General features: G+C 46.9%; 1 protein-coding gene across 1 annotated transcript in view; it reads right to left on the reverse strand.

Moving 5' to 3' along the window:
- The window catches only part of NBAS (NBAS subunit of NRZ tethering complex), a 708,772-nt gene that overhangs the window by 666,451 nt on the left and 18,629 nt on the right, over positions 1-23,692 (reverse strand). The window contains exons 6-9 of the mRNA XM_040427340.1: positions 21,131-21,174; positions 19,244-19,377; positions 8,712-8,845; positions 6,349-6,447 (exon numbers count right to left, since the gene is read on the reverse strand). Of these exons, the coding sequence (XP_040283274.1) occupies positions 6,349-6,447; positions 8,712-8,845; positions 19,244-19,377; positions 21,131-21,174 (411 nt within the window). The remainder of the gene's footprint in view (positions 1-6,348; positions 6,448-8,711; positions 8,846-19,243; positions 19,378-21,130; positions 21,175-23,692) is intronic.

A 23,692-nucleotide genomic window follows, 5' to 3' on the forward strand; every position in this document is an offset into this window, starting at 1 on the left:
TAACCCATTTAAAGGGAGTCAGTTGCCAAAATTTCTGCACCGCTTACATAGCACTGTAGCACAAATAAACATAATTTAAATGGTACTTTTGTTCTTTTCTTCTGATGTTCATAAGCAGCAAATACGCTGTTTTAATGATAAGTAAATGAGGGCTCACAAGTGCCCCGGGGACGGCATTTGGGCAGTGAGTGCCCAGGTCTCTCTGCCTCCTGCGTGCATAACTCCTCCCTAAGGGCTCTTTCACACTTGCGTTCTTGTCTTCCGGCATAGAGTTCCGTCGTCGGGGCTCTATGCCGGAAGAATCCTGATCAGGATTATCCTAATGCATTCTGAATGGAGAGAAATCCGTTCAGGATGCATCAGGATGTCTTCAGTTCCGGAACGGAACGTTTTTTGGCCGGAGAAAATACCGCAACATGCTGCGCTTTTTGCTCCGGCCAAAAATCCGGAACACTTGCCGCAAGGCCGGATCCGGAATTAATGCCCATTGAAAGGCATTGATCCGGATCCGGCCTTAAGCTAAACGTCGTTTCGGCGCATTGCCGGAGCCGGACATTTAGCTTTTTCAGAGTGGTTACCATGGCTGCCGGGACGCTAAAGTCCTGGCAGCCATGGTAAAGTGTAGTGGGGAGCGGGGGAGCAGTATACTTACCGTCCGTGCGGCTCCCCGGGCGCTCCAGAGTGACGTCAGGGCGCCCCAAGCGCATGGATCATGTGATCACATGGATCACGTCATCCATGCGCATGGGGCGCTCTGACGTCATTCTGGAGCGCCCCGGGAGCCGCACGGACTGTAAGTATACCGCTCCCCCGCTCCTACTATGGCAGCCAGGACTTTAATAGCGTCCTGGGTGCCATAGTAACACTGAACGCATTTGGAAGACGGATCCGTCTTCAAATGCTTTCAGTACACTTGCGTTTTTCCGGATCCGGAGTGTAATTCCGGCAAATGGAGTACACGCCGGATCCGGACAACGCAAGTGTGAAAGAGGCCTAACCCATCGTCTGGCCCGCCCTGTAATCCCCTTGTGTCATTCTGTTGAGTGGCCGAGTTGCCGTGCTTGTGCAGTTCACCTCTAGGCGCGGGCATGTGCACTGTATCAGCATCTCTCCCAGTAGTGCGCATGCGCCAGCTAACGGCATTCTACTACACACAGCCGGCACCAGGCCCGTAGGTGAACTGTGCATGTGCGCAATCTCAGCCACTTAGCAGGGAGACGCAAGGGGATTACAGGTCGGGTCACGCAAGGGGTTAGGGAGGAGTTATGCATGCAGCAGGCAAAGGGCCTGGGCACTTACTGCCCAAATGCCACCCCTAGGCACAATTCAAGCCCTCATTTGCATATCATTAAAACCGCGATTTTGCGCTGCTTATGAAAATCGGAAGAGAAGAACTAAGGTACCGTATACATCATGTTTATTTGTGCTATAGTGCTATGTAAGCAGCGAGGAAGGTGAAATTTTGGTGACAGACGCCCTTTAAAGGCTATGTACACCTTTGGAGGCAATTTTTTTCATTATTAGTGTACTAATTTTGAGCTAAAAAATCATTTTTTTAATTGGTCTTCATTAAAAATATGTCTTCCTTTTTTGTGTACAGAGATGAGTTGCTGTAGTAGCAGCTTCTGGATTTTCTCTCTTTTCCGTCAGTCAGAGAGCTGACGGGCTCCTTATCTCTCCTTTCTGACATTATAAACACTCGTTATAGCTCAATCCTTATCTTACTAATAAGTGTCTATGACCTCTTAGTAGTTTATAGATGAGGTTTATACAAGTGAAAGTAAAAAATACTATTCACACAGCTAGACAAACCGTTAACCCTTTGTGGCAGAATGGTTCAATATTTTTTATGACGCCAAATTGAAAATACGATTTTTAGCCAAAAATGAGTAAAATGCAATCATAAACAAAAATTACCTCCAAAGGTGTACATAGCCTTTAAGTAAAAAAAAAAAAAAATGCTAAATGGCAGGAAAGAAGTTAAAATAATAAAATAAGTTATAAAGCACTTTCCAGTTCAAACCACCTCCATTACAGCTCTGATGCTCCAATCCTCCCCGCCCCAGCAGCCATGACGTCATGTGCACTGTACGTGATCACTGCAGCCAAACACTGGCCCCTGCAGTGTACAGCACAACACCGCTGAGGTCAGTGACAGGCTGCAGAGGTCATGACCAATATATGGAGCATGTCACTGCTGCAGTCATGTACACAAAGCACAGCTAAGTGGCTGGGAGCAGCGGCACGGGAGCACGGGGGGGGACTGAACCGCTAAGGAGAATTTCTTTTAAGGCTACTTTCACACTAGCGTTTTGGTTTCCGTTTGTGAGATTCGTTCAGGGCTCTCACAAGCGGTCCAAAACGGATCAGTTTTGCCCTTAATGCATTCTGAATGGAAAAGGATCCGCTCAGAATGCATCAGTTTGGCTCCGTTCAGCCTCCATTCCGCTTTGTAGGCCGACACCAAAACGCTGCTTGCAGCGTTTTGGTGTCCGTCTGACGAAACTGAGCCAAACAGATCCGTTCTGACACACAATGTAAGTCAATGGGGACGGATCCGTTTTCTCTGACACAATATGGCACAATAGAAAACGGATCCGTCCCCCATTGACTTTCAATGGTGTTCGAGATGGATCCGTCTTGACTATGTTAAAGATAATACAAACGGATCCGTTCTGAACGGATGCATGCGGTTGTATTATCTGAACGGATCCGTCTGTGCAGATCCCCACCAAACGCGAGTGTGAAAGTAGCCTTACTCAGATAACCCCTTTAAAGAGGAGCTGTCACATCTCCTGAAATGTCTATTTTAGGAAATATTTGTATCCCTCATAAGGCAACAATTATGGAGCATCAATTTCTATAACTCTGCATTGTGCTGTTCCTCCTGTTATTCCTCCTAGAAGTTTATGAATTAATTGACATATTGGTGTTATCAGATGAAGGTTTATTTAAGGGTAGTATTTTCTGTGTTGGCAAAAAACTGATGCGGAATCCTGCCCATTTCAATGGGAATTTCGGATGCGGAATCTGTGTCAATAATCTCGTAGATTGTAAACCCTTTCAGGCAGGGCCCTCTCTCCTTCTGTACCAGTCTGTAACTCGTCTTGTTTATGATTAGTGTAATTGTCTGCATTATGTATGTGCACCGCTCATCATATGTACAGCGCTATGGAATGAATGGCGCTTTAATAATAAATAATAATAAAATAATAGAAAGCCACAAGCAGATAAAAGGTGCTGAATTAACAGCACAGAAATCAATGGGGAGGATCTGCTTGCCTTTTTGCGTGCAGATTCTGCAGCAAAAATCCGTTGTGTGTTCATATCGTTACGGTACGGCCACACGGTCAGGTTTCTGGATGCAATTTTGGAAGCCGTGTATCATAAAAAGGAGAGAAAGTTTAAAAGGACTGATACAATTTCTCCTCTTTTTTTAATTATATTCTCCTTGTTTTGGTTTCGAAAACTGCATATAGCCAAAGCAAATATTCAACCGTAGACAGTAGTTTCGGGGTGCTCGACTCTCATCAGTAAGGAGTAGGATTATGGCTGGCTGGGAGCGAAGCCTTGAACAAAGTCTCCATACACAGCTGGTCTCTTTAACCCTTTCAAGACCAAGTTATTTTTCACCTTTGTGACCACGTCTAATTTTGCAAATCTGACATGTGTCACTTTATGTGCTATTCATTTTGGAACGCTTTTACTTATCCAAACCATTCTGAGACTGTTTTCTCGTGACACATTGTACTTCATGATGGTCATAAATTTGAGTCAATATATTTTACCTTTATTTATGAAAAAATCCCAAATTTACCAAAAATTTGGAAAAATTAGCAATTTTCAAAATTTCAATTTCTCTGCTTTTAAGGGTCCATTCACACGTCCGTAGAATGGGTCCGCATCCGTTCCGCAATTCTGCGGAACGGGTGCGGACCCATTCATTCTCAATGGGGACGGAAAGGATGCGGACAGCACACAGTGTGCTGTCCGCATCCGCATTGTCCGAATAGGGAGTTCTATGGGGGTGCCGGCCAGGTGTATTTCGGATCCGCAATACACTGCGGACGTGTTGAATGGACCCTAATATGTCCACTTTATGTTGGCATCATTTTGTAAATGTCATTTAATTTTTTTAGGACATTAGAAGGCTTAGAATTTTAGAAGCGATTCTTAAAAATTTTAGGAAAATTTCCAAAACCCACTATTAAAAGGACCAGTTCAGGTCTGAAGTCACTTTGTGGGGCCTACATAGTGGATACCCCCATAAATGACCCCATTGTAGAAACTACACCCCTCAGGTTACTCAAAACTGATTTTACTAATTTTTTAACCCTTTAGGTGTTCCACAAGATTTAAAAAAAAATTGAGATGACATTTCTAAATTTTACTTTTTTGGCAGATTTTCCATTTTAATCCATTTTTTCTTTAACGCATCGAGGGTTAACAGCCAAACAAAACTCAATATTTATTACCCTGATTCTGCGGTTTACAGAAACACCCCACATGTGGTCGTAAACTGATGTAAAGGCACACGGCCGGGCGCAGAAGGAAAGGAACGCCATATGGTTTTTGGAAGGCAGATTTTGCTGGACTGGTTTTTAGATGCCATGTCCCATTTGAAGCCCCCCTGATGCACCCTTACAGTAGAAACTCCCAAAAAGTGACCCCATTTTGGAAACTAGGGGATAAAGTGCCAGTTTAATTGGTACTATTTTGGGGTACATATGATTTTTAATTGCTCTATATTACGTTTTTTGTGAGGCAAGGTAACCAAAAAATGTCCGTTTTGGCACCGTTTTTATTTTTTTCAACATTCATCTGACCGGTAAGATTATGTGCTATTTGTATAGAGCAGGTTGTTATGGATGCAATGATATCAAATATGTCTACTTTCTTTGTTTGTTTGTTTCAGTTTTACATAATAAAGCATTTTTGAAAAAAGAATTATGTTTTGTGTCTCCATTTTCTGAACACCCTATTTTTTTTATTTTTCTGCCGATCGTCTTGTGCAGGGGCTCGTTTTCTGCAGAAAGAGTTGACATTTTTATTGGTACCATTTTTGGGTACATATGCCGGTAATTTTTTGATCATTCATTATTACACTTTATGGGGCAAGGTGACCAAAAAATTGGTTGTTTTGGCACAGTTTTTATTTATTTATTTTTACAGCGTTCACCTGAGGGGTTAGGTCATGTGACATTTTTATAGAGCAAATGGTTACGGATGTGGAAATACCTAATATGTCTACTTTTTCTTATTTATTAAAGATTTACACAATAATAGCATTTTTTAAAACCCCCCAAAAAATTATGTTTTAGTGTCTCCATAGTATGAAAGCCATAGCATGTTTATTTTTTGACCGATTGTCTTAGGTAGGGGTCTAATTTTTTTGGGATGAGGTGACAGTTTGATTGATACTATTTTGTGGGACATACGCCTTTTTGATCGCTTGGTATTGCACTTTTTGTGATGTAAGGTGACAAAAATGGCTTTTTTTTACACTTTTTTTTTTTAATGGTGTTTATCGGACAGTGTGGATCATGTGATATATTTATAGAGCTGGTCGTAATGACCAACGGGGGGTGGTGATACCTAATATGTGTAGTTTATTTATTAATTTTTTTAGCTCTTATAAATGAGCAGATATAGGAAAAGGCAATTAATTTTATTTTTAATTTACATTTTTATTTATTTTTTAAACTTTTTTTATTTTCACACTTTTTTATCAAGTCCTTCTTGGATCTTGAAGATCCAGTGGGGCTGATGGCTGTACTATACTTTGCAATGCTCTTGCATTGCAAAGTATAATACTATCAGTTTTACACTGATATATGGCAGCACTGGACTCCTTTGCAAGGTGTCCGGTTGCCATGGCAACCATGGGGGTTGCCGCCATCGCAGCGCGGCAGCCCGATGGTTGAGAGAGGGAGCCCCCTCCGTCTGTTAACCCCTTGGATGCCGCTGAGACCGGCATCTAAGGGGTTACAGCAGAGAGTCAGCATACAGCTGACACTCGCTGCTGATGGTGGCGGCGGCTCAGGAACAGAGCCGCCGCCATCATCAGATACAGCAGGGGCACCGCACAAGGGGGCACAGATGAGAGCTGGGGGAAAGGGGGGCACAGATGGCAGGGGACATAGATGGGGGCAGGTAGGCACAGTTGCCGGCACATACACAGTGCACAGATCCGGCAGAATGAAGAGCTGCATTAATCTAAAATTTAGCAGAGAGGTGGCCGAGAAGAACATTTGCTTTGTACACTGAAAGGATTATATACAACCGACCGCCAGTCCAGGTAAACCAGTGAAGTCCAGCACACAGGACACAGACAACCCAGTAACCTACCTGTGGTTAGGGAGGTAGACGACAGAGGAAATGCCCTGAGAATAATGACATCCGAAGTTGTAACTGTGGCTCTCTTGATAGCTGTGATTGGCCCCGACACTGTGATCAGAAGAACAGACAGACTGATGGACACACGTAATAACTGGTTTTGAGAACGTATGTATTTTATATAATAGAAGTATAATATAACATACAATACTCTTCCTATCCAGCACGATACATTGATTGCGTACAGTTAGGTTCACAGTAAATCTGTGCCCAAAGTTGGTGCAGAAGTCGGGAAATTCTCCTGATGTACACATTTAACATCCCCATAGACAATCGTTAAAGGGGTAGTCTAACATTTTATGCATTCTGAGGATAGGTCATCAAAATCTTTTCCTGGACAACCAGAAAGGTACAGGGCGTGTGAGGGTTACTGTTGGATGAAGGGATCAGGTTCTGAGAAACTATGGAAGCTGGGAATTAGGCCTCATGCACACGGCCGTTGTTTTGGTCCGCATCCGAGCCGCAGTTTTCATGGCTTGGATGTGGACCCATTCACTTCAATGGGGCCGCAAAAGATGCGGACAGTTGCTCCATTCCGTGGTCCGCAAAAAAAAATATAACCTGTCCTATTCTTGTCTGCGTTTTGCGGACAAGAATATGCAGTTATAATAATGGCTGTCCGTGCTGTTCCGCAAATTGCGGAACGCAATCCGTGGATCCGCCATCCGTGTTTTGCGGACCGCAAAACACACAACGGTCGTGTGCATGAGGCCTTACTGATTGGGGTAGCACATTTTAGAGACCTGTTGAACAAGAGAAGCCTCGGAGATGGAAGTGCGAGGTTCAGATTCTGGATAGAATGGATAACAAAGGTGGGGTGGTAGACAGATGATGGAGGAGATGTAGGGGGTGCAGCACAGTGGACCACTTTGTGGGTGAGAGTGAGAAGTTTAACCCCTTCAGGACGTCCGCCGCACACGTAAGGCAAATGTCTGCACTTTAAAGATGGCACCAGCTCCACAGTGGAGAAGGCACCGTAGCAGCGGTCAATTGTGAGCGATGCACAGCGATCAGGCGAGCCTTTCAGTACCTGTGGTCCCTATGAAGGATTTGAGGCAACCAAACCTGTCTGTGACTATCCCATAGGCTGCAGTGGTAATTCATTGCAGTCTATGGGACATGCGATCACACATTCAAGTCCCCTAGGGGGACTTAATATAACTGGGGGGGGGGGGGGGGAGTAGAAAAAAGGTTTTAAAAGAATAAAAATAATAATAATATAAAATTGAACTGAAATAATAAAATTAACAAAAAAAATATATATTTTATTAGAATCGCCATGTCCAAAAATGCCCAAACTAATAAAATATAAACAAATTTTTATCCTAAACAGTGAATGCCACGGAATCCTATTTTGCAAAGCTTTGAATACAGAATTCTGGATTGCAGGGATTCATAAATTCCCCCATAGTTCCCAAATGAAGTGGGTACCTGACCTAAGATTACTTATCAATGAATAAACATTGGGGGTCATTTAAAGAGGTTCTGCAGTTTGTTTTAACGGATGATCTATCCTCTGGATAGATCATCAGCATCTGACCGGCGGGGGTCCGACATCCGGACCCCCACCGATCAGCTGTTTGAGAAGGCAGCGGCGCTCCAGAAGCGTCGCGGCCTTCTCACTGTTTACCGCTGGCCCAGTGACGTCACGACTAGTATCAACTAGCGTGGGCTGGGCTAAGCTCTGCTCACTTAAATGGAGCTTTGCCCCGCCCAGGCCAGTTGATACTAGAAGCTGTCTTACATTCAGAACTGGCGATGGATGTGACCAAGTTATAGAGAGCCCTGCGCCTCTTCATAACGTCGGCAGATCAACCGTCATCTTAGGGCTTTATTAAAACCGGCATCTAAAACGCCGGTCTTAATTAATGTGCCCCTTTATTTTGAAGCCAATGTTGAGAAATATGACATGGATAGGCCCTCAAATAAACCCACTACACTACAACACTCCCAAGACATCGTCATCTGATACCACGATACCGAAAACATCTAGTTCTGCAATCTAATCACTAAGATCTAAGCCATGCTATAAATACAGTGGATATAAAAAGTCTACAACAGCTTACACCAAAGGGATCTCATTGTTGAAAAGGTATCAGTCAGGAGAAAGGAACGACATTTATAGGTGACATTAAAAGTGGAAAAAGTTCTGAAATCATTCTTCTTGGTCAGATTTCTTTTACATGACAACAACCTGGCATTTTAACTGGGGCGACTTTATATCCACTGCGGAGGTTTTCAAGTTATCAAAAATAATAAAAAAAAACAGTATAATACAATGCATAGCAATAACTATCACAGTGTAACAGACCCACCTCACTAGGTAACTTTTCAGCTGCCCGCGGTAATTGATGACTAGCAGTTCGGCTGACCACTGTGTGCTCGCTTTGTACTCCAGGAAGATCAGGCCAGCAATAGCATAACTCATATCCCCGGGGAAGCTGGTCTGCTGTAGATGGAAGGAGAAAGAACCTGAGTCAGGTCTATTTATTTCCAGATCAATTCTCATTAGCTGTATATATTTAAAGCAAAACAAAACCAAAAATCTATTTTCCACTTTGCAAACCAATGCAGTTGCTGAACTGGAACACGAAACTGTTTCCTGGCAAAATATTAGATTTTTGTGGGATATTTTTTTTTTTATGGGAACCTGTAAGCAGTCCTGCCTGTGAGCAGCATGGTATAGAGCAGGAGAAGCTGTGTAGATAGTTTTGTTAGAAAACATTCAGTATAACTTGCCATTTATTAATTCTGGAGTACAGTGGGCGGTCCTTTCAGTGAACTTTTTTGACCCAGTAATAAAAAAAAAAAATAAAATAAATAGTACACCATTGTTTTTTGCAGTTAAAATAAATGATGTTCACTGTGCTGCATAAGCGGCATAGTTACTTATATTCTATGGGTCAGTGTAATTACCACAATACCAAATATATAAAGTTTTGTTTTCTTATTACTTTTGCACAATATTAACCCAAAAAAATTATTTTGTGTCAATGCATTTCAAGAGCCATATCTTAAAGTGTAACTGTCATGTTTTCATTAAAAAAAACTAGATTTTTGTACTTATCGTAAAATCTGTTTCTCTGCCGTTCATTGGGGACACAGGCTTGACCATGGGGATAGCTGTTGCCGCTAGGAGGCGGACACTAAGCACACAAAGTGTAAGCTTCTCCCCTTCAGCTATACACTTCCTACAGGGACTAAGCTAAATCAGTTTAGAAGCAAGACAAAAACCACACTATGTACAAACCCAGAACCACACAGGCCAGAAAAGGCCCATAAACAAAAGAATGGGTAGGAGCTGAGTCCCCCAATGAACGGAAGAGAAAACGATTTTACAGTAAGTACAAAAATCTAGCTTTCTCATCCGTATCCTTGGGGGACACAGGCTTGACCATGGGACGTTACAGAGCAGTCCCCAAGGGTGGGTATAACAAGCAACCCTCCCGTCAATCAGAGAATCGCCGTCTGCAAAACTCTACGCCCCAGAAGACGCAAAGGTGTGCACTCTATAAAACTTTGAAAAAAGTATGCAAAGACGACACGTTAGCCGCCTTGCATACCTGAAGGGCTGAAGCCCCGTTATGCACCGCCCACTGCCCAAGCCGAATGAGCAGTCACCCGGAAGGGTGGGGCCCGGTCATTAACGCGGTACGCTTCCACAATGACCAAACAAATCCTTCGAAAAATTGAAGACTTTGCTGCCGCCAGCCCTCGTCTTAGCCCCTCTGGAATCACAAACAAGGGATCTGTCCGCCGGAAAGATGATATCTGGGACAGATAGACTCGAACGGCTCGTACCAAATTCAGGGTGTGAAGCGACTGCTCCTGAGGATGAGACAGGTCCGGACAAAATGAAGGGAGAATAATCTCCTCATTTAGATGGAATGCAGACACCAACTTCGGCAGGGTGAAAGACCACTTTATCCTGATGGAGGATCAGAAAAGGCGACTGACATGAAATTTCCGACACCCTACGGATGGAAGTGATTGCCACCAAAAATGCCACCTTGTAAGACAGGAAGTAAAGTGACACCTGCTGCAAAAGCTCAAACTGGGAAGACTGGAGAGTGTTGAGTACTAGATTCAGATCCCAAGGATCCAACGGAGGACGGAAAGGAGGAGGGGCATGCGCCACCCCCTGCAGAAAAGTCCAAACCACTGAAAGTGAAGCCAAATTCCGCTGAAAAAGAATGGAGAGAGCCGAAACCTGCCCTTTGAGGGAGCTGAGAGCCAGCCCAAAGTCCATGCCCGACTGCAGGAAAGACGGCAAAGAGAACCGAATGGGAGACAGCTGATGCCGCTCGCACCAACCAAAGTAGGACTACCAGGTCCGATGGTAGATTCGGGAAGACTACCCTAAATTCGGGTGGAAGATGGGCCACTGCAACAAGAGGTCCTCCCGAAAAGGAAGACTCCAGGGTTCCTCGGCAAGAAGAGCAACTAGAGACGCGTGCCACACCTGGCTGGCGCGACCAATCAGGGGCCACGAGAATGACGGGCAGTCGCTCGGCCCTGATCTTCCGGACAGTGCCAGAAAATGTTTCTCCGCCCAGCAGAGTATCAGCGCCATATCCGCCATGACTGCCGTGCTCCAGGTGCCGCCCTGGGGATTGATGTACGCCACCGCTGTGGAGTTGTCGGATTGAACCCGAAACTGAAAAAAACCCTGAGATGGTCGGCCCAATACCACAGAGTGAGCCGAATTGCCCTCAACTCCAGAACATTGATTGGAAGGGAGCGTTCCTCGCATGACCATACCCCTTGAACAGAGATTTTTCCAACACCTTCCCCCCCCCCCCCCCCTATACCTGAGGCTTCCGTCCGTTGTTAACACCTTCCAACGAAGACAAAGGAACAAGCGGCCCGACATCAACATCAAAGAAACCAACCACCACCTGAGGGCCCGGCGGACCGGGGCAGGGAGACGCATGGGCCGATCCAAGGAGGCTGGGCAACGGTCCCAGCTGGACAGAATGGCTCGCTGAAGTGTTCTGGTATGGAACTGAGCATAGGGAACTGGTTCGAAGGCAGAGACCATGTGACCCAGAGCCCGCATGCAGTGACGAATGGGAACAAGACCTGGCCGCAACAAGGGGAGAATCTGAAGACTGAGAGCGGACAGCTTGTCCGGAGGCAAGAACACCTTGGCCTGCAATGTGTCGAGTACCATGCCCAGATAAGTCAACCTCTGCGATAGATAGACTTAAATAATAAAAAGATAAAGATTTCTGCCTGTTCAGGATCCATCCAAAGCATTCCAGGCTGTCCAGAACTATGCTCAGGCTGTCCGCTCTCACCCGGAATGACGGGCCCTTCACCAGGATATCGTCTAAGTAAGGGATTGCCACGATCCCCCTGGCATGGAGCAGGGCCATGACTGCCGCCAGAATCTTTGTAAAGACCCTGGGAGCCGTGGCCTGGCCCGAACGCGAGGGCTACAAACTGGAAGTGAAAAGGGGCTGGAAAAACTGAAAAGGGCAAAAAAAAAGGCTTCCGCTTTTTTGACCTATTAGACCGCCCCGTTCTGTGGTAAATGCGTGCTCTTACCACCTGTAGCGTCCAAAATGATCTCATCCAGGCGCTTTCCAAACAGTCTGCTGCCGGTAAAGGGGAGGACCGTCAGGGTCCGTTTTGAAGCATTATCTGCCACGCAGCGGGAGAGCCATAGGGTACGGCGAATAGCCACCAACATGCCTGACGAGTGAGCGAGCCATAAGCCTGGCCGCGTCCAAAGATTCTTCACAAATATACGCACTGGCATGAGAGAGCTGCAGGACAATATCCGAAAGTTCCCCCGCGGGGACTCCCGACTCGAGACCCTGACGTAAATTACTTGTCTACTGCCCCATAGCCTTGCTCACCCATGTAGAGGCAAATACCGGCTGCAGCGCTGGGCCCAATACCTCAAAGGCAGATTTTGCAAACACTTCCAGCTTCTCATCTCTGATATCAGAGAAAGAAGTCCCATCCGCCATCGGCAAGGTAATATGTGTAGCAAAGCGGAAAACCGGCGGGTCCACTATAGGTAAAGACGATCATTTTATAGGCAAATCCGCCAGAAAAGGATAAAGAACGTTTAAGCGTTTTGGCAAGGTAAAACGTCTATCAGGAAAATTCCACTCCTTGGAAAGAGAGGAATCAAACTCCTGGTGGCTGGGGACCTTCTAAAGAAAAAAACCTGAGCTGGCAGACGACGGTGCGGGATCCTCAACTTGCAACGTCTCGATAACCGTCATAATAAGATTGTCCACCATGGAGGACAGTTTGGACGACTGACCCTCCGGCAAGACAACATCCTTATCTGACCCCCCTCAGAACATGCCTCTTGGACTGAGGACACGTCGGAGTGAGACTCTCTAGCAGGAGGAGAAGCCAAGGAAATAGGAGACACAGACAGACACCCTTTTGGGGGAGGATGTTCTGGCCCGTTTTGCAGGACGGCCGCGATGGGTATGCGCCCCATGATCCCCAGAGTCAGACCAGTCAGAGGACGACCTTGCCGACAAACGCCCCAATATTTCCACAATGGCCTTGTTGGTATTGGAGACATCCTGTACCACCCTAGACAGTGAAGGCGCCCATTCCGGTTCTACCATAGGCTGGGCAGCCGGAACCATCGGGTCCGGGGCCGAGCCACTTGATGGCGGAGCCGCACACGCAGAGCAGAGAGAGTCTGACTGAGGGGATGGAAATTTAGCGCGACACGACGCACAGGCAAAATGATGCAAAATGACTTAACAAAGAAACCGCCTGCTTCAGGAACTGGGGTCTGGGCTGGGGAAGGTTAGGCCCTGTAAGAAGGGACAAACAGAACTTACCCAGCCTGTGTCCCTCCAAGCAGAGAGACCAGGAGGTCAGTGTCCCGCCAGATTCTTTAAATTCCAGAAGCCCAGCTGCCGGCCCGGGAGCAGGGAGCACAGGCCCCACCCCCAAAATTATGTCAGACCTCAGCACCCTTCCCCCAACTATGGCCCTGAGCCAACGGGAGATGTTTCTAACACGAGGAGGCAGCAGGAGGATGCGGTGTGCGCTGCCTGATGAGCCGCGCCGATAAGGGAGCGGGAATGTCTAACCCAGAGGAAGCATCCGCAGAGCAGGAGTAGCTGAAGTGCCACTGAGCCCTGCCTGCTTCACTGGAAAACGGACGCCCCCAGATCAGTGCAAGTACATGACACACTACAGGGTGACTGGACTGTTCCATCACCCTGCATACCCCCCTTCCCCCTCCAGCAGCAACCTCCTGGAGGGGACCAGCCTCTTAGGGACCAGGTCACTTGGGGATGGGAGGGCACTGAAAAAGGGGGGGGGGGGAACGACACTCTGGGGCCAAATTCCTTTCCTCCTCTTATTTTTTTTATATATACTCACCTGTCCGGCGTCTTCTGCCCCCCTGGCTCCAGCCGGATCACCACCTTCAGAGGGGGCTTGCGGTGGATGGCTGTGGTGATCCGAATGCTGGTGGGATACAGAGGTTTTGTGGGAACCTTTGGTCCTCCTTTGCTTCTGGAGAACAGGAAGGAGCAGGGAACTTGAGGGACCCCCGGGTCTCCCATTTCCTGGGTGGGAGTGCAGGCAGTTTTATGGACTGCCTGAAACTCCCGCTAGAAAAAAGGAAGAAGAAAAAGCAAAAAACAGCAGACCTGCAACACAGGGAGGTCTGCCTCCTACAGACACTAAGCTAAAAAACGATTTAGCTTGGTCCCTGTAGGAAGGGTATAGCTGAAGGGTAGGAGCTAGGGCTGCACGATATGGGAATTTTGTGCGATTGCGATTAGGGCCCTAAAAATTGCGATAACGATGTGCGATGCAATATTTTAAGGAATTGTGCTAGAGGTCTATTTGCTTGGATTTTCCCATATGAGCCGCTGACGCGGCTGGGTATGACATAGTTATGGGCGATCTGTGGATGGCGCTGTTATGTGGGGGATCTGTGGATGACGCTGTGTTGTGGGGGATCTGTGGATGACGCTGTTATGTGGGGGATCTGTGGATGACGCTGTTATGTGGGGGATCTGTAGATGACGCTGTTATGTGGGGGATCTGTGGATGACGCTGTTATGTGGGGGATCTGTGGATGACGCTGTTATGTGGGGGATCTGTGGATGACGCTGTTATGTGGGGGATCTGTGGATGACGCTGTTATGTGGGGGATCTGTGGATGACGCTGTTATGTGGTGGGTCTGTGGATGACGCTGTTATGTGGGGGATCTGTGGATGACGCTGTTATGTGGGGGATCTGTGGATGACGCTGTTATGTGGGGGATCTGTGGATGACGCTGCTATGTGGGGGATCTGTGGATGACGCTGCTATGTGGGGGATCTGTGGATGACGCTGTTATGTGGGGGATCTGTGGATGACGCTGTTATGTGGGGGATCTGTGGATGACGCTGTTATGTGGGGGATCTGTGGATGACGCTGTTATGTGGGGGATCTGTGGATGACGCTGTTATGTGGTGGGTCTGTGGATGACGCTGTTATGTGGGGGATCTGTGGATGACGCTGTTATGTGGGGGATCTGTGGATGACGCTGTTATGTGGGGGATCTGTGGATGACGCTGCTATGTGGGGGATCTGTGGATGACGCTGTTATGTGGGGGATCTGTGGAGGGCACTGTTATGGGGGACCTGTGGAGGGCACTGTTATGGGGGACCTGTGGAGGGCACTGTTATGGGGGACCTGTGGAGGGCACTGTTATGGGGGACCTGTGGATGGCACTGTTATAGGGGATGTGTGCTATGACACATGGGGCCACGAGGGGGGCCAGCATAAGACACACATATAGCATCTTATGCTGGTCCCCCTCATGGCCCTGTGTGTCCCTTCATGTGTCCTAAACTGCGCACATAACCAGTGCTCCAGACAAAAAAAAATGACCAGGAGCCATTGGCTCCTAAACTAAAAAATTTAGGAGCGAAATTACATTTTTTAGTCGCCAAATTGAAAATAGTAATATAGTGATAATTTAAAACAAAGGACTTTGAGAAGATGAGACGCAGGTCCCAGTAGTGAGCCAGGTCTACATATAGGAGAATACAGCACCACATACCTCTCACATCCAGGGACATTTTCTGGGGGACAAGGTGACTAAAAATGGCGAATTGCGTGGTTTAGAGTTTTTTTTTCTGTTACTGCCTTCACCAAGCGGAAATATTTTGTAATATTAATAGCTCACACTTTTTCAGACGTGGTGATATGTAATATGTTTATTCTTTATTGTTTGTAAATTTTTTATGTAAAACTGGGAAGGGGGCCAATTAAACTTTTAGTATTTTGGTGTTTTTTTAAACTTTTTATTTAATAACCATTTCTTCCCTTAGGGACTAGAACCTGGATCTTTTTACACCCTTGTGCTATTCACCCTGATAGATCTCTATCAGGGTGAATAGGACCTCACACATCTCCCTGCTGCCCTGTGCTCTGTGCACACAGCAGCAGGGAGCTGAACATGGCAGCCAGGGCTTCAGTAGTGTCCTGGCTGCCATGGTAACGATCTGAGCCCCAGCAGTGTAATCTGCCACTGCCACCAATGAAGGGGATGGGACCCTGTGGCCACCATATAACAATGGGGAAGGGGGGGGGGGGGGACTTGTGGCAAGTGATAATAGGGGGGGGGGGCTTTGGGGGGGCGCACTGTGCCACCAATGAATGTAATTAAAGAGGACCTTTCATAGGTCCAAAGAATATGAACTTAGTAGCAGGATGCATAGAGCGGCGCCCAGGGATCTAAGTGCACTTACTATTATTCCTGGGCGCCGCTCCATTCGTCCGCTGTGGCCCCCGGTATTTTCAGCATTCAGAGCAAGGAGGAGGAGATGCCAGTGTCTCTCGTTCTCCCTGACAGCAGCGCTGTCCAATCACAGCGCAGAGCTCAGAGCCAGGGAGTTTTTTTTCTCCCTGGCTCTGAGCTCTGCGCTGTGATTGGACAGCGTTGCTGTCAGGGAGAAGGAGACACACTGGCGTCTCCTCCTCCTTGCTCTGAATGCTGAAAATACCGGGGGCCACAGCGGACGAACGGAGCGGCGCCCAGGAATAATAGTAAGTGCACTTAGATCCCTGGGTGCCGCTCTATCATAAAATGGCCAGCCTCTGTACTTTCACTATGAATGCACTGCAGTGCAGAGAGCGGCAGAGAGCGAGCCGGCCGGCGCGTGACTGACGTCACTGTCACGCTCCTCCCACTTAATTCAGGAAGCAGGAGCGTGACTAAGTGACGTCAGTCACGCGCCGGCCGGCTGCCTCGCTCGCTCCCGCTCGTCGCTGCAGTGCATTCATCGTGAAAGTAAGTACAGAGGCTGGACCTGTTATCAATAGGACAGAGGACTTTTTATCAATAGGGGCCCCTTCATATATAATCGCGGCATTTTCGGGTCGGCCGAATCGCCAAATCGCATTTGCCGATTATCGCGATTCGATTACTTTTGCGATATATGGTGCAGCCCTAGTAGGAGCTCACACTTTGTGTGCTTAGTGTCTGCCTCCTAGCGGCAACAGCTATACCCATGTGTGCCTGTGTCCCCCAATGATACGGATGAGAAATAAATTTTACCATGTTACTGCTGCTGCAGGATTATGCATAAAGCAATCTTTAGTTTCTTCACATACCAATGTTTTTATTAAGTTATTTCCTTAGTTATGGCTGTTTTAACCCCTACAATATGAGGATATTTTCAAGATGGCCCCTCGGCCTGTTCTCTGCAGCCAAAACTGCCTTCCCTCACTTCAGATACACACTTGCTGTAGCCAGCAGCTTCCTGCCAGCCAATCAGATTGGATTACTGAGAGAAACACCTCCTCACTCTGAAGCCTAATGCAGGCATGCTGTATGAAGGACCGCCCCTCTGTCTTCTGTTTACATTAAAGGGAAGACAGAAAAGCCCTAGCAACGGCCCCTCCAAATGAATAAACATACCTGGCTCTCCACACCGCTTCTGGTCCCCGCAGGGCCGCTGCTGCTTCTTCCCGTGCGCGGATGAAAACATCCGGTGTCGGGGGAAACAACCAATGACAGGCGGGGACAAGCGGGGACAAGCCTCCCTAGCGTCACCCGCGATGCTATGGAGGGTCGTCCCCGTTCCCGCCTGCCATTGGCTGCTCCCACCCGACAACGGATGTTTTCATCCGTGCATGAGGAGAAGCAGCAGCAGCGGTGCAGGGACCAGAAGCAGCGCAGGGAGCGGGGAGCCAGGTAAGTATATTCATTGTGAGGGGTCCGGTATGTCATAAAATGAATATACTTTTTTTTCCCTTTAGAAGTTCAGGTGCCCACAGCACTTTGTAATCGGTACACTTGTATACTGCTGACATGTCAGCGATGTACTGGTGTACAGACTCCACTAGGGCTGCAGTGAGTTATGTACAGGCCGGAGCACACATCACTGCCCCTTCCTGTGCCTGCTGTGCTAAAGCCTGGCATAGATGTGCTATATCAGGCTGTAGTGGAGAAGGTGCAGGCAGGAGCAGCAATGTGATATACAGAGCTCCTGCCTGCTCTCGCTCCACTCAAAGACTTGCATACCACATCATTGTAGGCTTTTAGCAGAGCAGAGCGAGCGCAGGCAGGAGCTCACACAGCACATTGCTGCTCCTGCCTGCTCCTTCCCCACTAAAGCCTGATATAACACATTGGATGTGCTATGCCAGGCTATAGCGGAGCAGGCACAGGCAGGGGCAGCGATGTGTGCTCCGGCCTGTACAGTGCTCAGTGCAGCCCTACAGTGGAATCCATACACCAGTACACCTGAACCTCAGGTGTCTATTTTGTAAAGGAAAACATAAAAAAAAAGTAGATTACAAATGTTAATTTGTTTAGAATAGGTTTTAGTAAAGTATTTTCACGTTTAGGTACACTTTAATCAGTTTTTCAGTCTATGTAACCGTAGGTATCTTGTTTTTGTGGGACGCAATGCAGTCAGGCGGGGCTAATATCAATTTCGGTTCTGACAAAATCAGATTTAATATCTGTGATTAGTCATATACATTGGATTGATTGCCCAGACCAACACGAATACATCAATTCAATGAAAAAACATACTTTGCCAATTATTTCAGAGGTCCTAAAACTGTTCATTGAAACTATATGTGCAATATAATATTATATATATATATATATATATATATATATATATAGCTGTACTTAAAGGGGTTGGGCCCATCTCACATATTGGTGGCATATGGCTAGGATACGCCACCAATGTCAGATAGGTGCGGCCACAATCCATTCACCTCTATGGGAGGTCCGTAAATAGCCGAGCGATTCCTCCAATCCTGGCGAAAGTTATAGTAAATACGGCATGTGGCGGGAAACCCCATCCCTCCCGCTAAGCCTGCACTCTTCTCTCGGCACTTCGAAAAAGTGGTGAGAAGCCTAAAAAGTCGCAAACATATGGAGTGCTCAATAATTTTTCGCCTTTTTTATGCCATTATGTTGTAGTGTTTAATAAATGTCCCAATTGTATACGCCTATGCATATCCCGAAATGCAGTCCTATCCGTCTTTCATATGCTTTCAGACCAACTTCAGGCAAAAGATAAAGAATCCACATAAAAAGACGGAGTTCTTGCATTCAGCTCTGTTCCGAGCCTTGAAAGGGAGCGGCCCTGCTTTCATCTTTTGTATTCTCTCTTTGCCTCATATTGTACTCGGGCAGGGATCAGACACTATGGATCTGCGGACTGCGCCGTTACGATCCCTTGATCATGAATTCCTTTGTGGATGTCTAACCCATGCCAATAAGTGTTGTGCTAAAACCAATTAAAAGTCGTAAACTTACTGTATGGGAAAGAAAAAAGTTTAGATATTTGTTAATAATAAAGAAAAAGATAAAAAAGTAATAACTCATGTACCGGAGGGATGACAAACAGTTCACTCCCCATGAGATCAAACAGTCGAACGGTCCCGGTGCTCTCGGCATAAGCCACCAAGGTGCAGTCGTGACTCCACGCCACATGCCTCCACTGAGGGTTGGGGTCTTTAGGAACTGTATTTGGAAAGAAAAAAATTGTATTTTTATTAAAAGGTAATTACAACTAGAAACAATTCATTTATCCACTCGGTAGACTGGAGGGGATCGAACTGATAGGACCCCCATCGTTTACTTGGATTAGGGCAGGGATGCTCAACCTGCGGCCCTTAAGCTGTTGCAAAACTACAATTCCCAGCATGCCCTAATAGCTGTAGGCTGTCCAGGCATGCTGGGAGTTGTACGTTTGCAACAGCTGGAGGGCCACAGGTTGGGCATCCCTGGAATAGGGGATTTGCAAATTCTGTAACTCACACAGTGAAATGATCCAGCATGCACGCTGCCGATCCATACAAACTACTCCTCATGGTGGTTGGAGGGAGGAGGTGTTCCCCTGGGTCTTGAAACGCATCAATATCCAGTGGCATGAAGTGATGTGCAAAGCTAACATGGGTCTTCCACTGGCCTCGTAAAGGTCCCACTGCCTTCACTTCGACGTGGGTGAAGGGACCGACCAAGATCAAGTTCTCCTACGTTTCGGTCATTATTATTCAGTGTAACATTATGATTTTGACCCCAGGGGTTCTTATCAAGGAGGCCATGTCACTTCTGCAGGTTCGTAGGGTGGATTCACAAGTGGCAAATATATGCAGTGGAATTTTATGCAGAAAATCGGCAGCATCTACAGTACAAGTGAAGTGGATGAAGTTTTAGAAATGTCATCCACGCGCTGTGGAGAAAACTTGCAGGGTAAAGTGACTTGCAATGCAGGTGTTCAGTCCACAGCGTGTCAATTCCTGCTGCGGGGTTCTACCTGCGGTTCTCAACCTTTGCAATGCAAGACCTGCTGTGCTCTTGGCAGGGAGGCCGCCACAAAAACCAGTCCATTTCAGGCTTATTTTTTGTGGCAGCGGTTTTCATCACAATGTAGATTTTCCCCCTGAGTTTATGTTCACATAATGGATTAAAATTTGATGTGCCCTTTGCTTGGTCTCATCTGAGCCTGACCCTCCGATTTCTGCCACAGAGGTGCTACAGCTTGCACTGCCGTGAATCCACACAAGGATTAACCCCATGGTCAATATGGTTCTTGATCCCCTGTGCGCTGGGGTAAGATGCGCCTAATTTATTAAGAAGCGTTTAATAAATTAGTCCCAACTCTTGCAGTCTATGCACCAGAAACTCAAGCTAAGGGCTGGCGTAGACTTTAGCGGTAACTTAGGGGGTCATTTACTATACTGAAATATGCCTAAACTAGGCGTATTTCAGGCACAGATGGTGGCGCACTGCTATCTGCAACTTCACATCGCTCACGCCAGGTCTAAAATTGTGGGCGTGACGTAGAAAAAAGTCTAAATGTAAGACAGCTCGGAAGCGGTCTTACATTTAGAACTGGCGCTGGATGCGCAAAAGTTATGGAGAGGTCTGCGCCTGTTCATAACTTCGGCGGATCCACTGCCAACACAGGGCCTTTATTCAGACCGGAGTCTAAAACGTCCCTCTTAACAAATGTGCCCCTTAGTTTCTGGCGCAAGATACAGTAAATCTGGTGGGCGTGGTAGGACCTGCTCCTCCGCTAAACCCTGCCCTTTTTCTCGACACTTTAGAAAATGATCATCATTTGCGACTCTTTTACGCCACCAATGTCCCCCATTGAATCAGTTTTTCTTGCAGTGTCCCTTTATACGGGAGGATTTTCCTTGGCTGCATGCATACCAATAAAAGAGAGGGGAAGACTGAGAACAGCAGTGCGCACTGAACAATCACTCACCTTGACATTTTCCTATAACCGAGCCAAAATCATCCTTTGCAGACCTGGATTGAGCAAGAAGCAGAATACAAAAGGGAAATTAAATCTGGAGAACTATAACAGTGTGATGGATTTTTGCACACATACACCCAAGATACGTGGCCATCAGTGTTATGAAAAAACAGACGAATTAAACTTGGAAGTCCTGCCAGAAAATCTGGGGGAAAAGCAATCTTATAAGGGAGCTTGTGCAGAAAATGTTACATTTCTTATGTTATATCTGCAGCCCTAATGCAAATCAGTCGTACTGCCTCAGAAACGAGAAGGGGAAAAATACAATGGGGGACATTTAAAAAGGTTGTGTCATAAACGACTACTTTTTTTATTTTTTTTATTTACCTTATCTGCAGTTTTCTCTTATCCCCCATGCTTGAATCCTACTTCCTGGTTTGTCATGTGACTGCTCTCTTATCAAGACTTAGGGCAGTTAGATGTGTTCCAACATCAGCAGATCACGTGACACTAACCACGCCCCCTTGCTCTTACGAATGACGCTTCCTACGTCCTACATAAGGCTACTTTCACACTGGCGGTAAGCTTTTCCAGCAGACTTTTCCGGCGGGGGAACAGCCTGGTGCTGCCGGAAGTCCGTCTGGCCCCATTCACTTTAATGGGGACCGACCAGAGATTCGGCCGCAGCAAGTATGCAGCGGTTTTAATTGGTCTGTATTAAAAATGTTCAGCCGGTTTTGAGATACAGGGGTTAAAAAAAAATCATTTTTTTTGTTTTTTGCAGAGTAGCACTTCTCAGTCCCATTAGCTGACAGCTAATGTGAATTACAGTATGTCTGATCTCCTGACCTTATAAATATTCATTATTGCTAAATTCTTATCAAACTGATAAGAATATGGCAGGACTGAGAAGTGATACTTTGCAAACAGACAGATTTTTTTTAACCCCTGTATCTCAAAACCAGCTAATCAGTTTTAGCCCAAAATGAGTAAAATACAATCATAAAAATTTCCCCAAAGGTGTCCATAGCCTTTAAAATTGAAACGGATGTGCAATGGGAGGCTAATAACTTTAGAATAAGCCACTCTTGACAAACAGTGATATTTGTGGACTCTGTGGACCTATAAAATCTCTTTCTCGCTGAGTTCATTGGGGGACACAGGACCGTGGGTACAGCTGCTGCTGCCGCCTGGAGACGACACTAGGCTAAAAAGTGTTAGCTCCTCCCGCCGGCTATATCCCCTCCAGCCTGGAGTGAGCATATTAGTTTGTGCACAAGCAGAAATTAAATAACATAACAATAACCAGTGGGTCCAAACCCAAAACTGAGGACCCTACCAGTTAATCAACTGCAGTCGGCTGCGGCAAAATTAGAAACAAAAACAACGGGTGGGAGTTGTGTCCCCCAATGAACTCAGCGAGAAAGAGATTTTACAGGTGAGTCCACAAAAATCTCGTTTTCTCACTCGTATCATTGGGGGACACAGGACCGTGGGATGTTCCAAAGCAGTTCACAGGGAGGGAAGAAACCACACACCCATGGACGACACAGTCGCGGGGGTCTAACATACCGCAGCCCGCAAGACCTTGCAACACAGAGCGGCATCTGCCGACGCAAAGGTATGCACCTGGTAGAACTTGGTAAACTTGTGCAACTAAGACTAGGTTGCCGACTTACACAACTGCAAAGCGGAAGCCTGGTGGAAAAGAGCCCAAGAAGCACCCACCTCCCTGGTCGACTGAGCCATTATACGGAGGGGCGGAGCCTTGCCCCGGGAGCGATACGTCTCGGGAATGGCCAAGCGGATCCACCTGCCAATCGTCCTTTTGGAGGCTGCCAAACCCTTGCGAGGACCATTAGGAATAACAAACAGAGCGCCGGTACGCCGAAGCGGATAAATAAATCCATAGGGCACAAACCACGTCCAGCTGGTGGAAAGCCCGTTCCCTAGGATGCAAAGGCGAGGGACAAAATGAGGGAAGAACGATGTCCTCGTTGAGATGGAAGGCGGAGACTACCTTCGGAAGAAAGGAAGGCAGAAGGCGAAGCAACGCCTTATCTTGGTGCAGAATAAGAAAGGGCTCCCTACAGGAGAGTGCCGCCAATTCGGACACGCGCCTGATGGAGGTGACCGCCACCAGAAAGGCCACTTTCCAGGAAAGAATGCGGAGAGAATCCGTGTCAAGAGGCTCGAAGGGAGCTGATTGGAGAGAATCAAGCACAAGGTTCAAATTCCAAGAGAGTAAAGGGGGGCGATAAGGAGGGACAGTGTGAGCCAACCCTTGGAGAAAAGTCTTAACCGAGGCCTTTTGCGCCAGAGGTCGCTGGAAAAAGATCGCAAGCGCCGACACCTGCCCCTTTAGGGAACTAAGACCAAGACCCAAATCCAGCCCCATTTGCAAAAAGGAGAAAATTGTGGGAAAGGAGAAACGGAGCGGATGGAGGCGACGGTCCGCACAGAAGCGCAGGAAAGACTTCCAAGTCCTGTGATATATCTTGGACGACGTCGGCTTCCTGGCCTTAATCATGGTGCGAACGACTCCATCGGAGAAACCCCGCCGCTTCAGAA

This window comes from Bufo bufo, chromosome 4, assembly GCF_905171765.1.
Source record: "Bufo bufo chromosome 4, aBufBuf1.1, whole genome shotgun sequence".
NCBI lineage: Eukaryota > Metazoa > Chordata > Amphibia > Anura > Bufonidae > Bufo > Bufo bufo.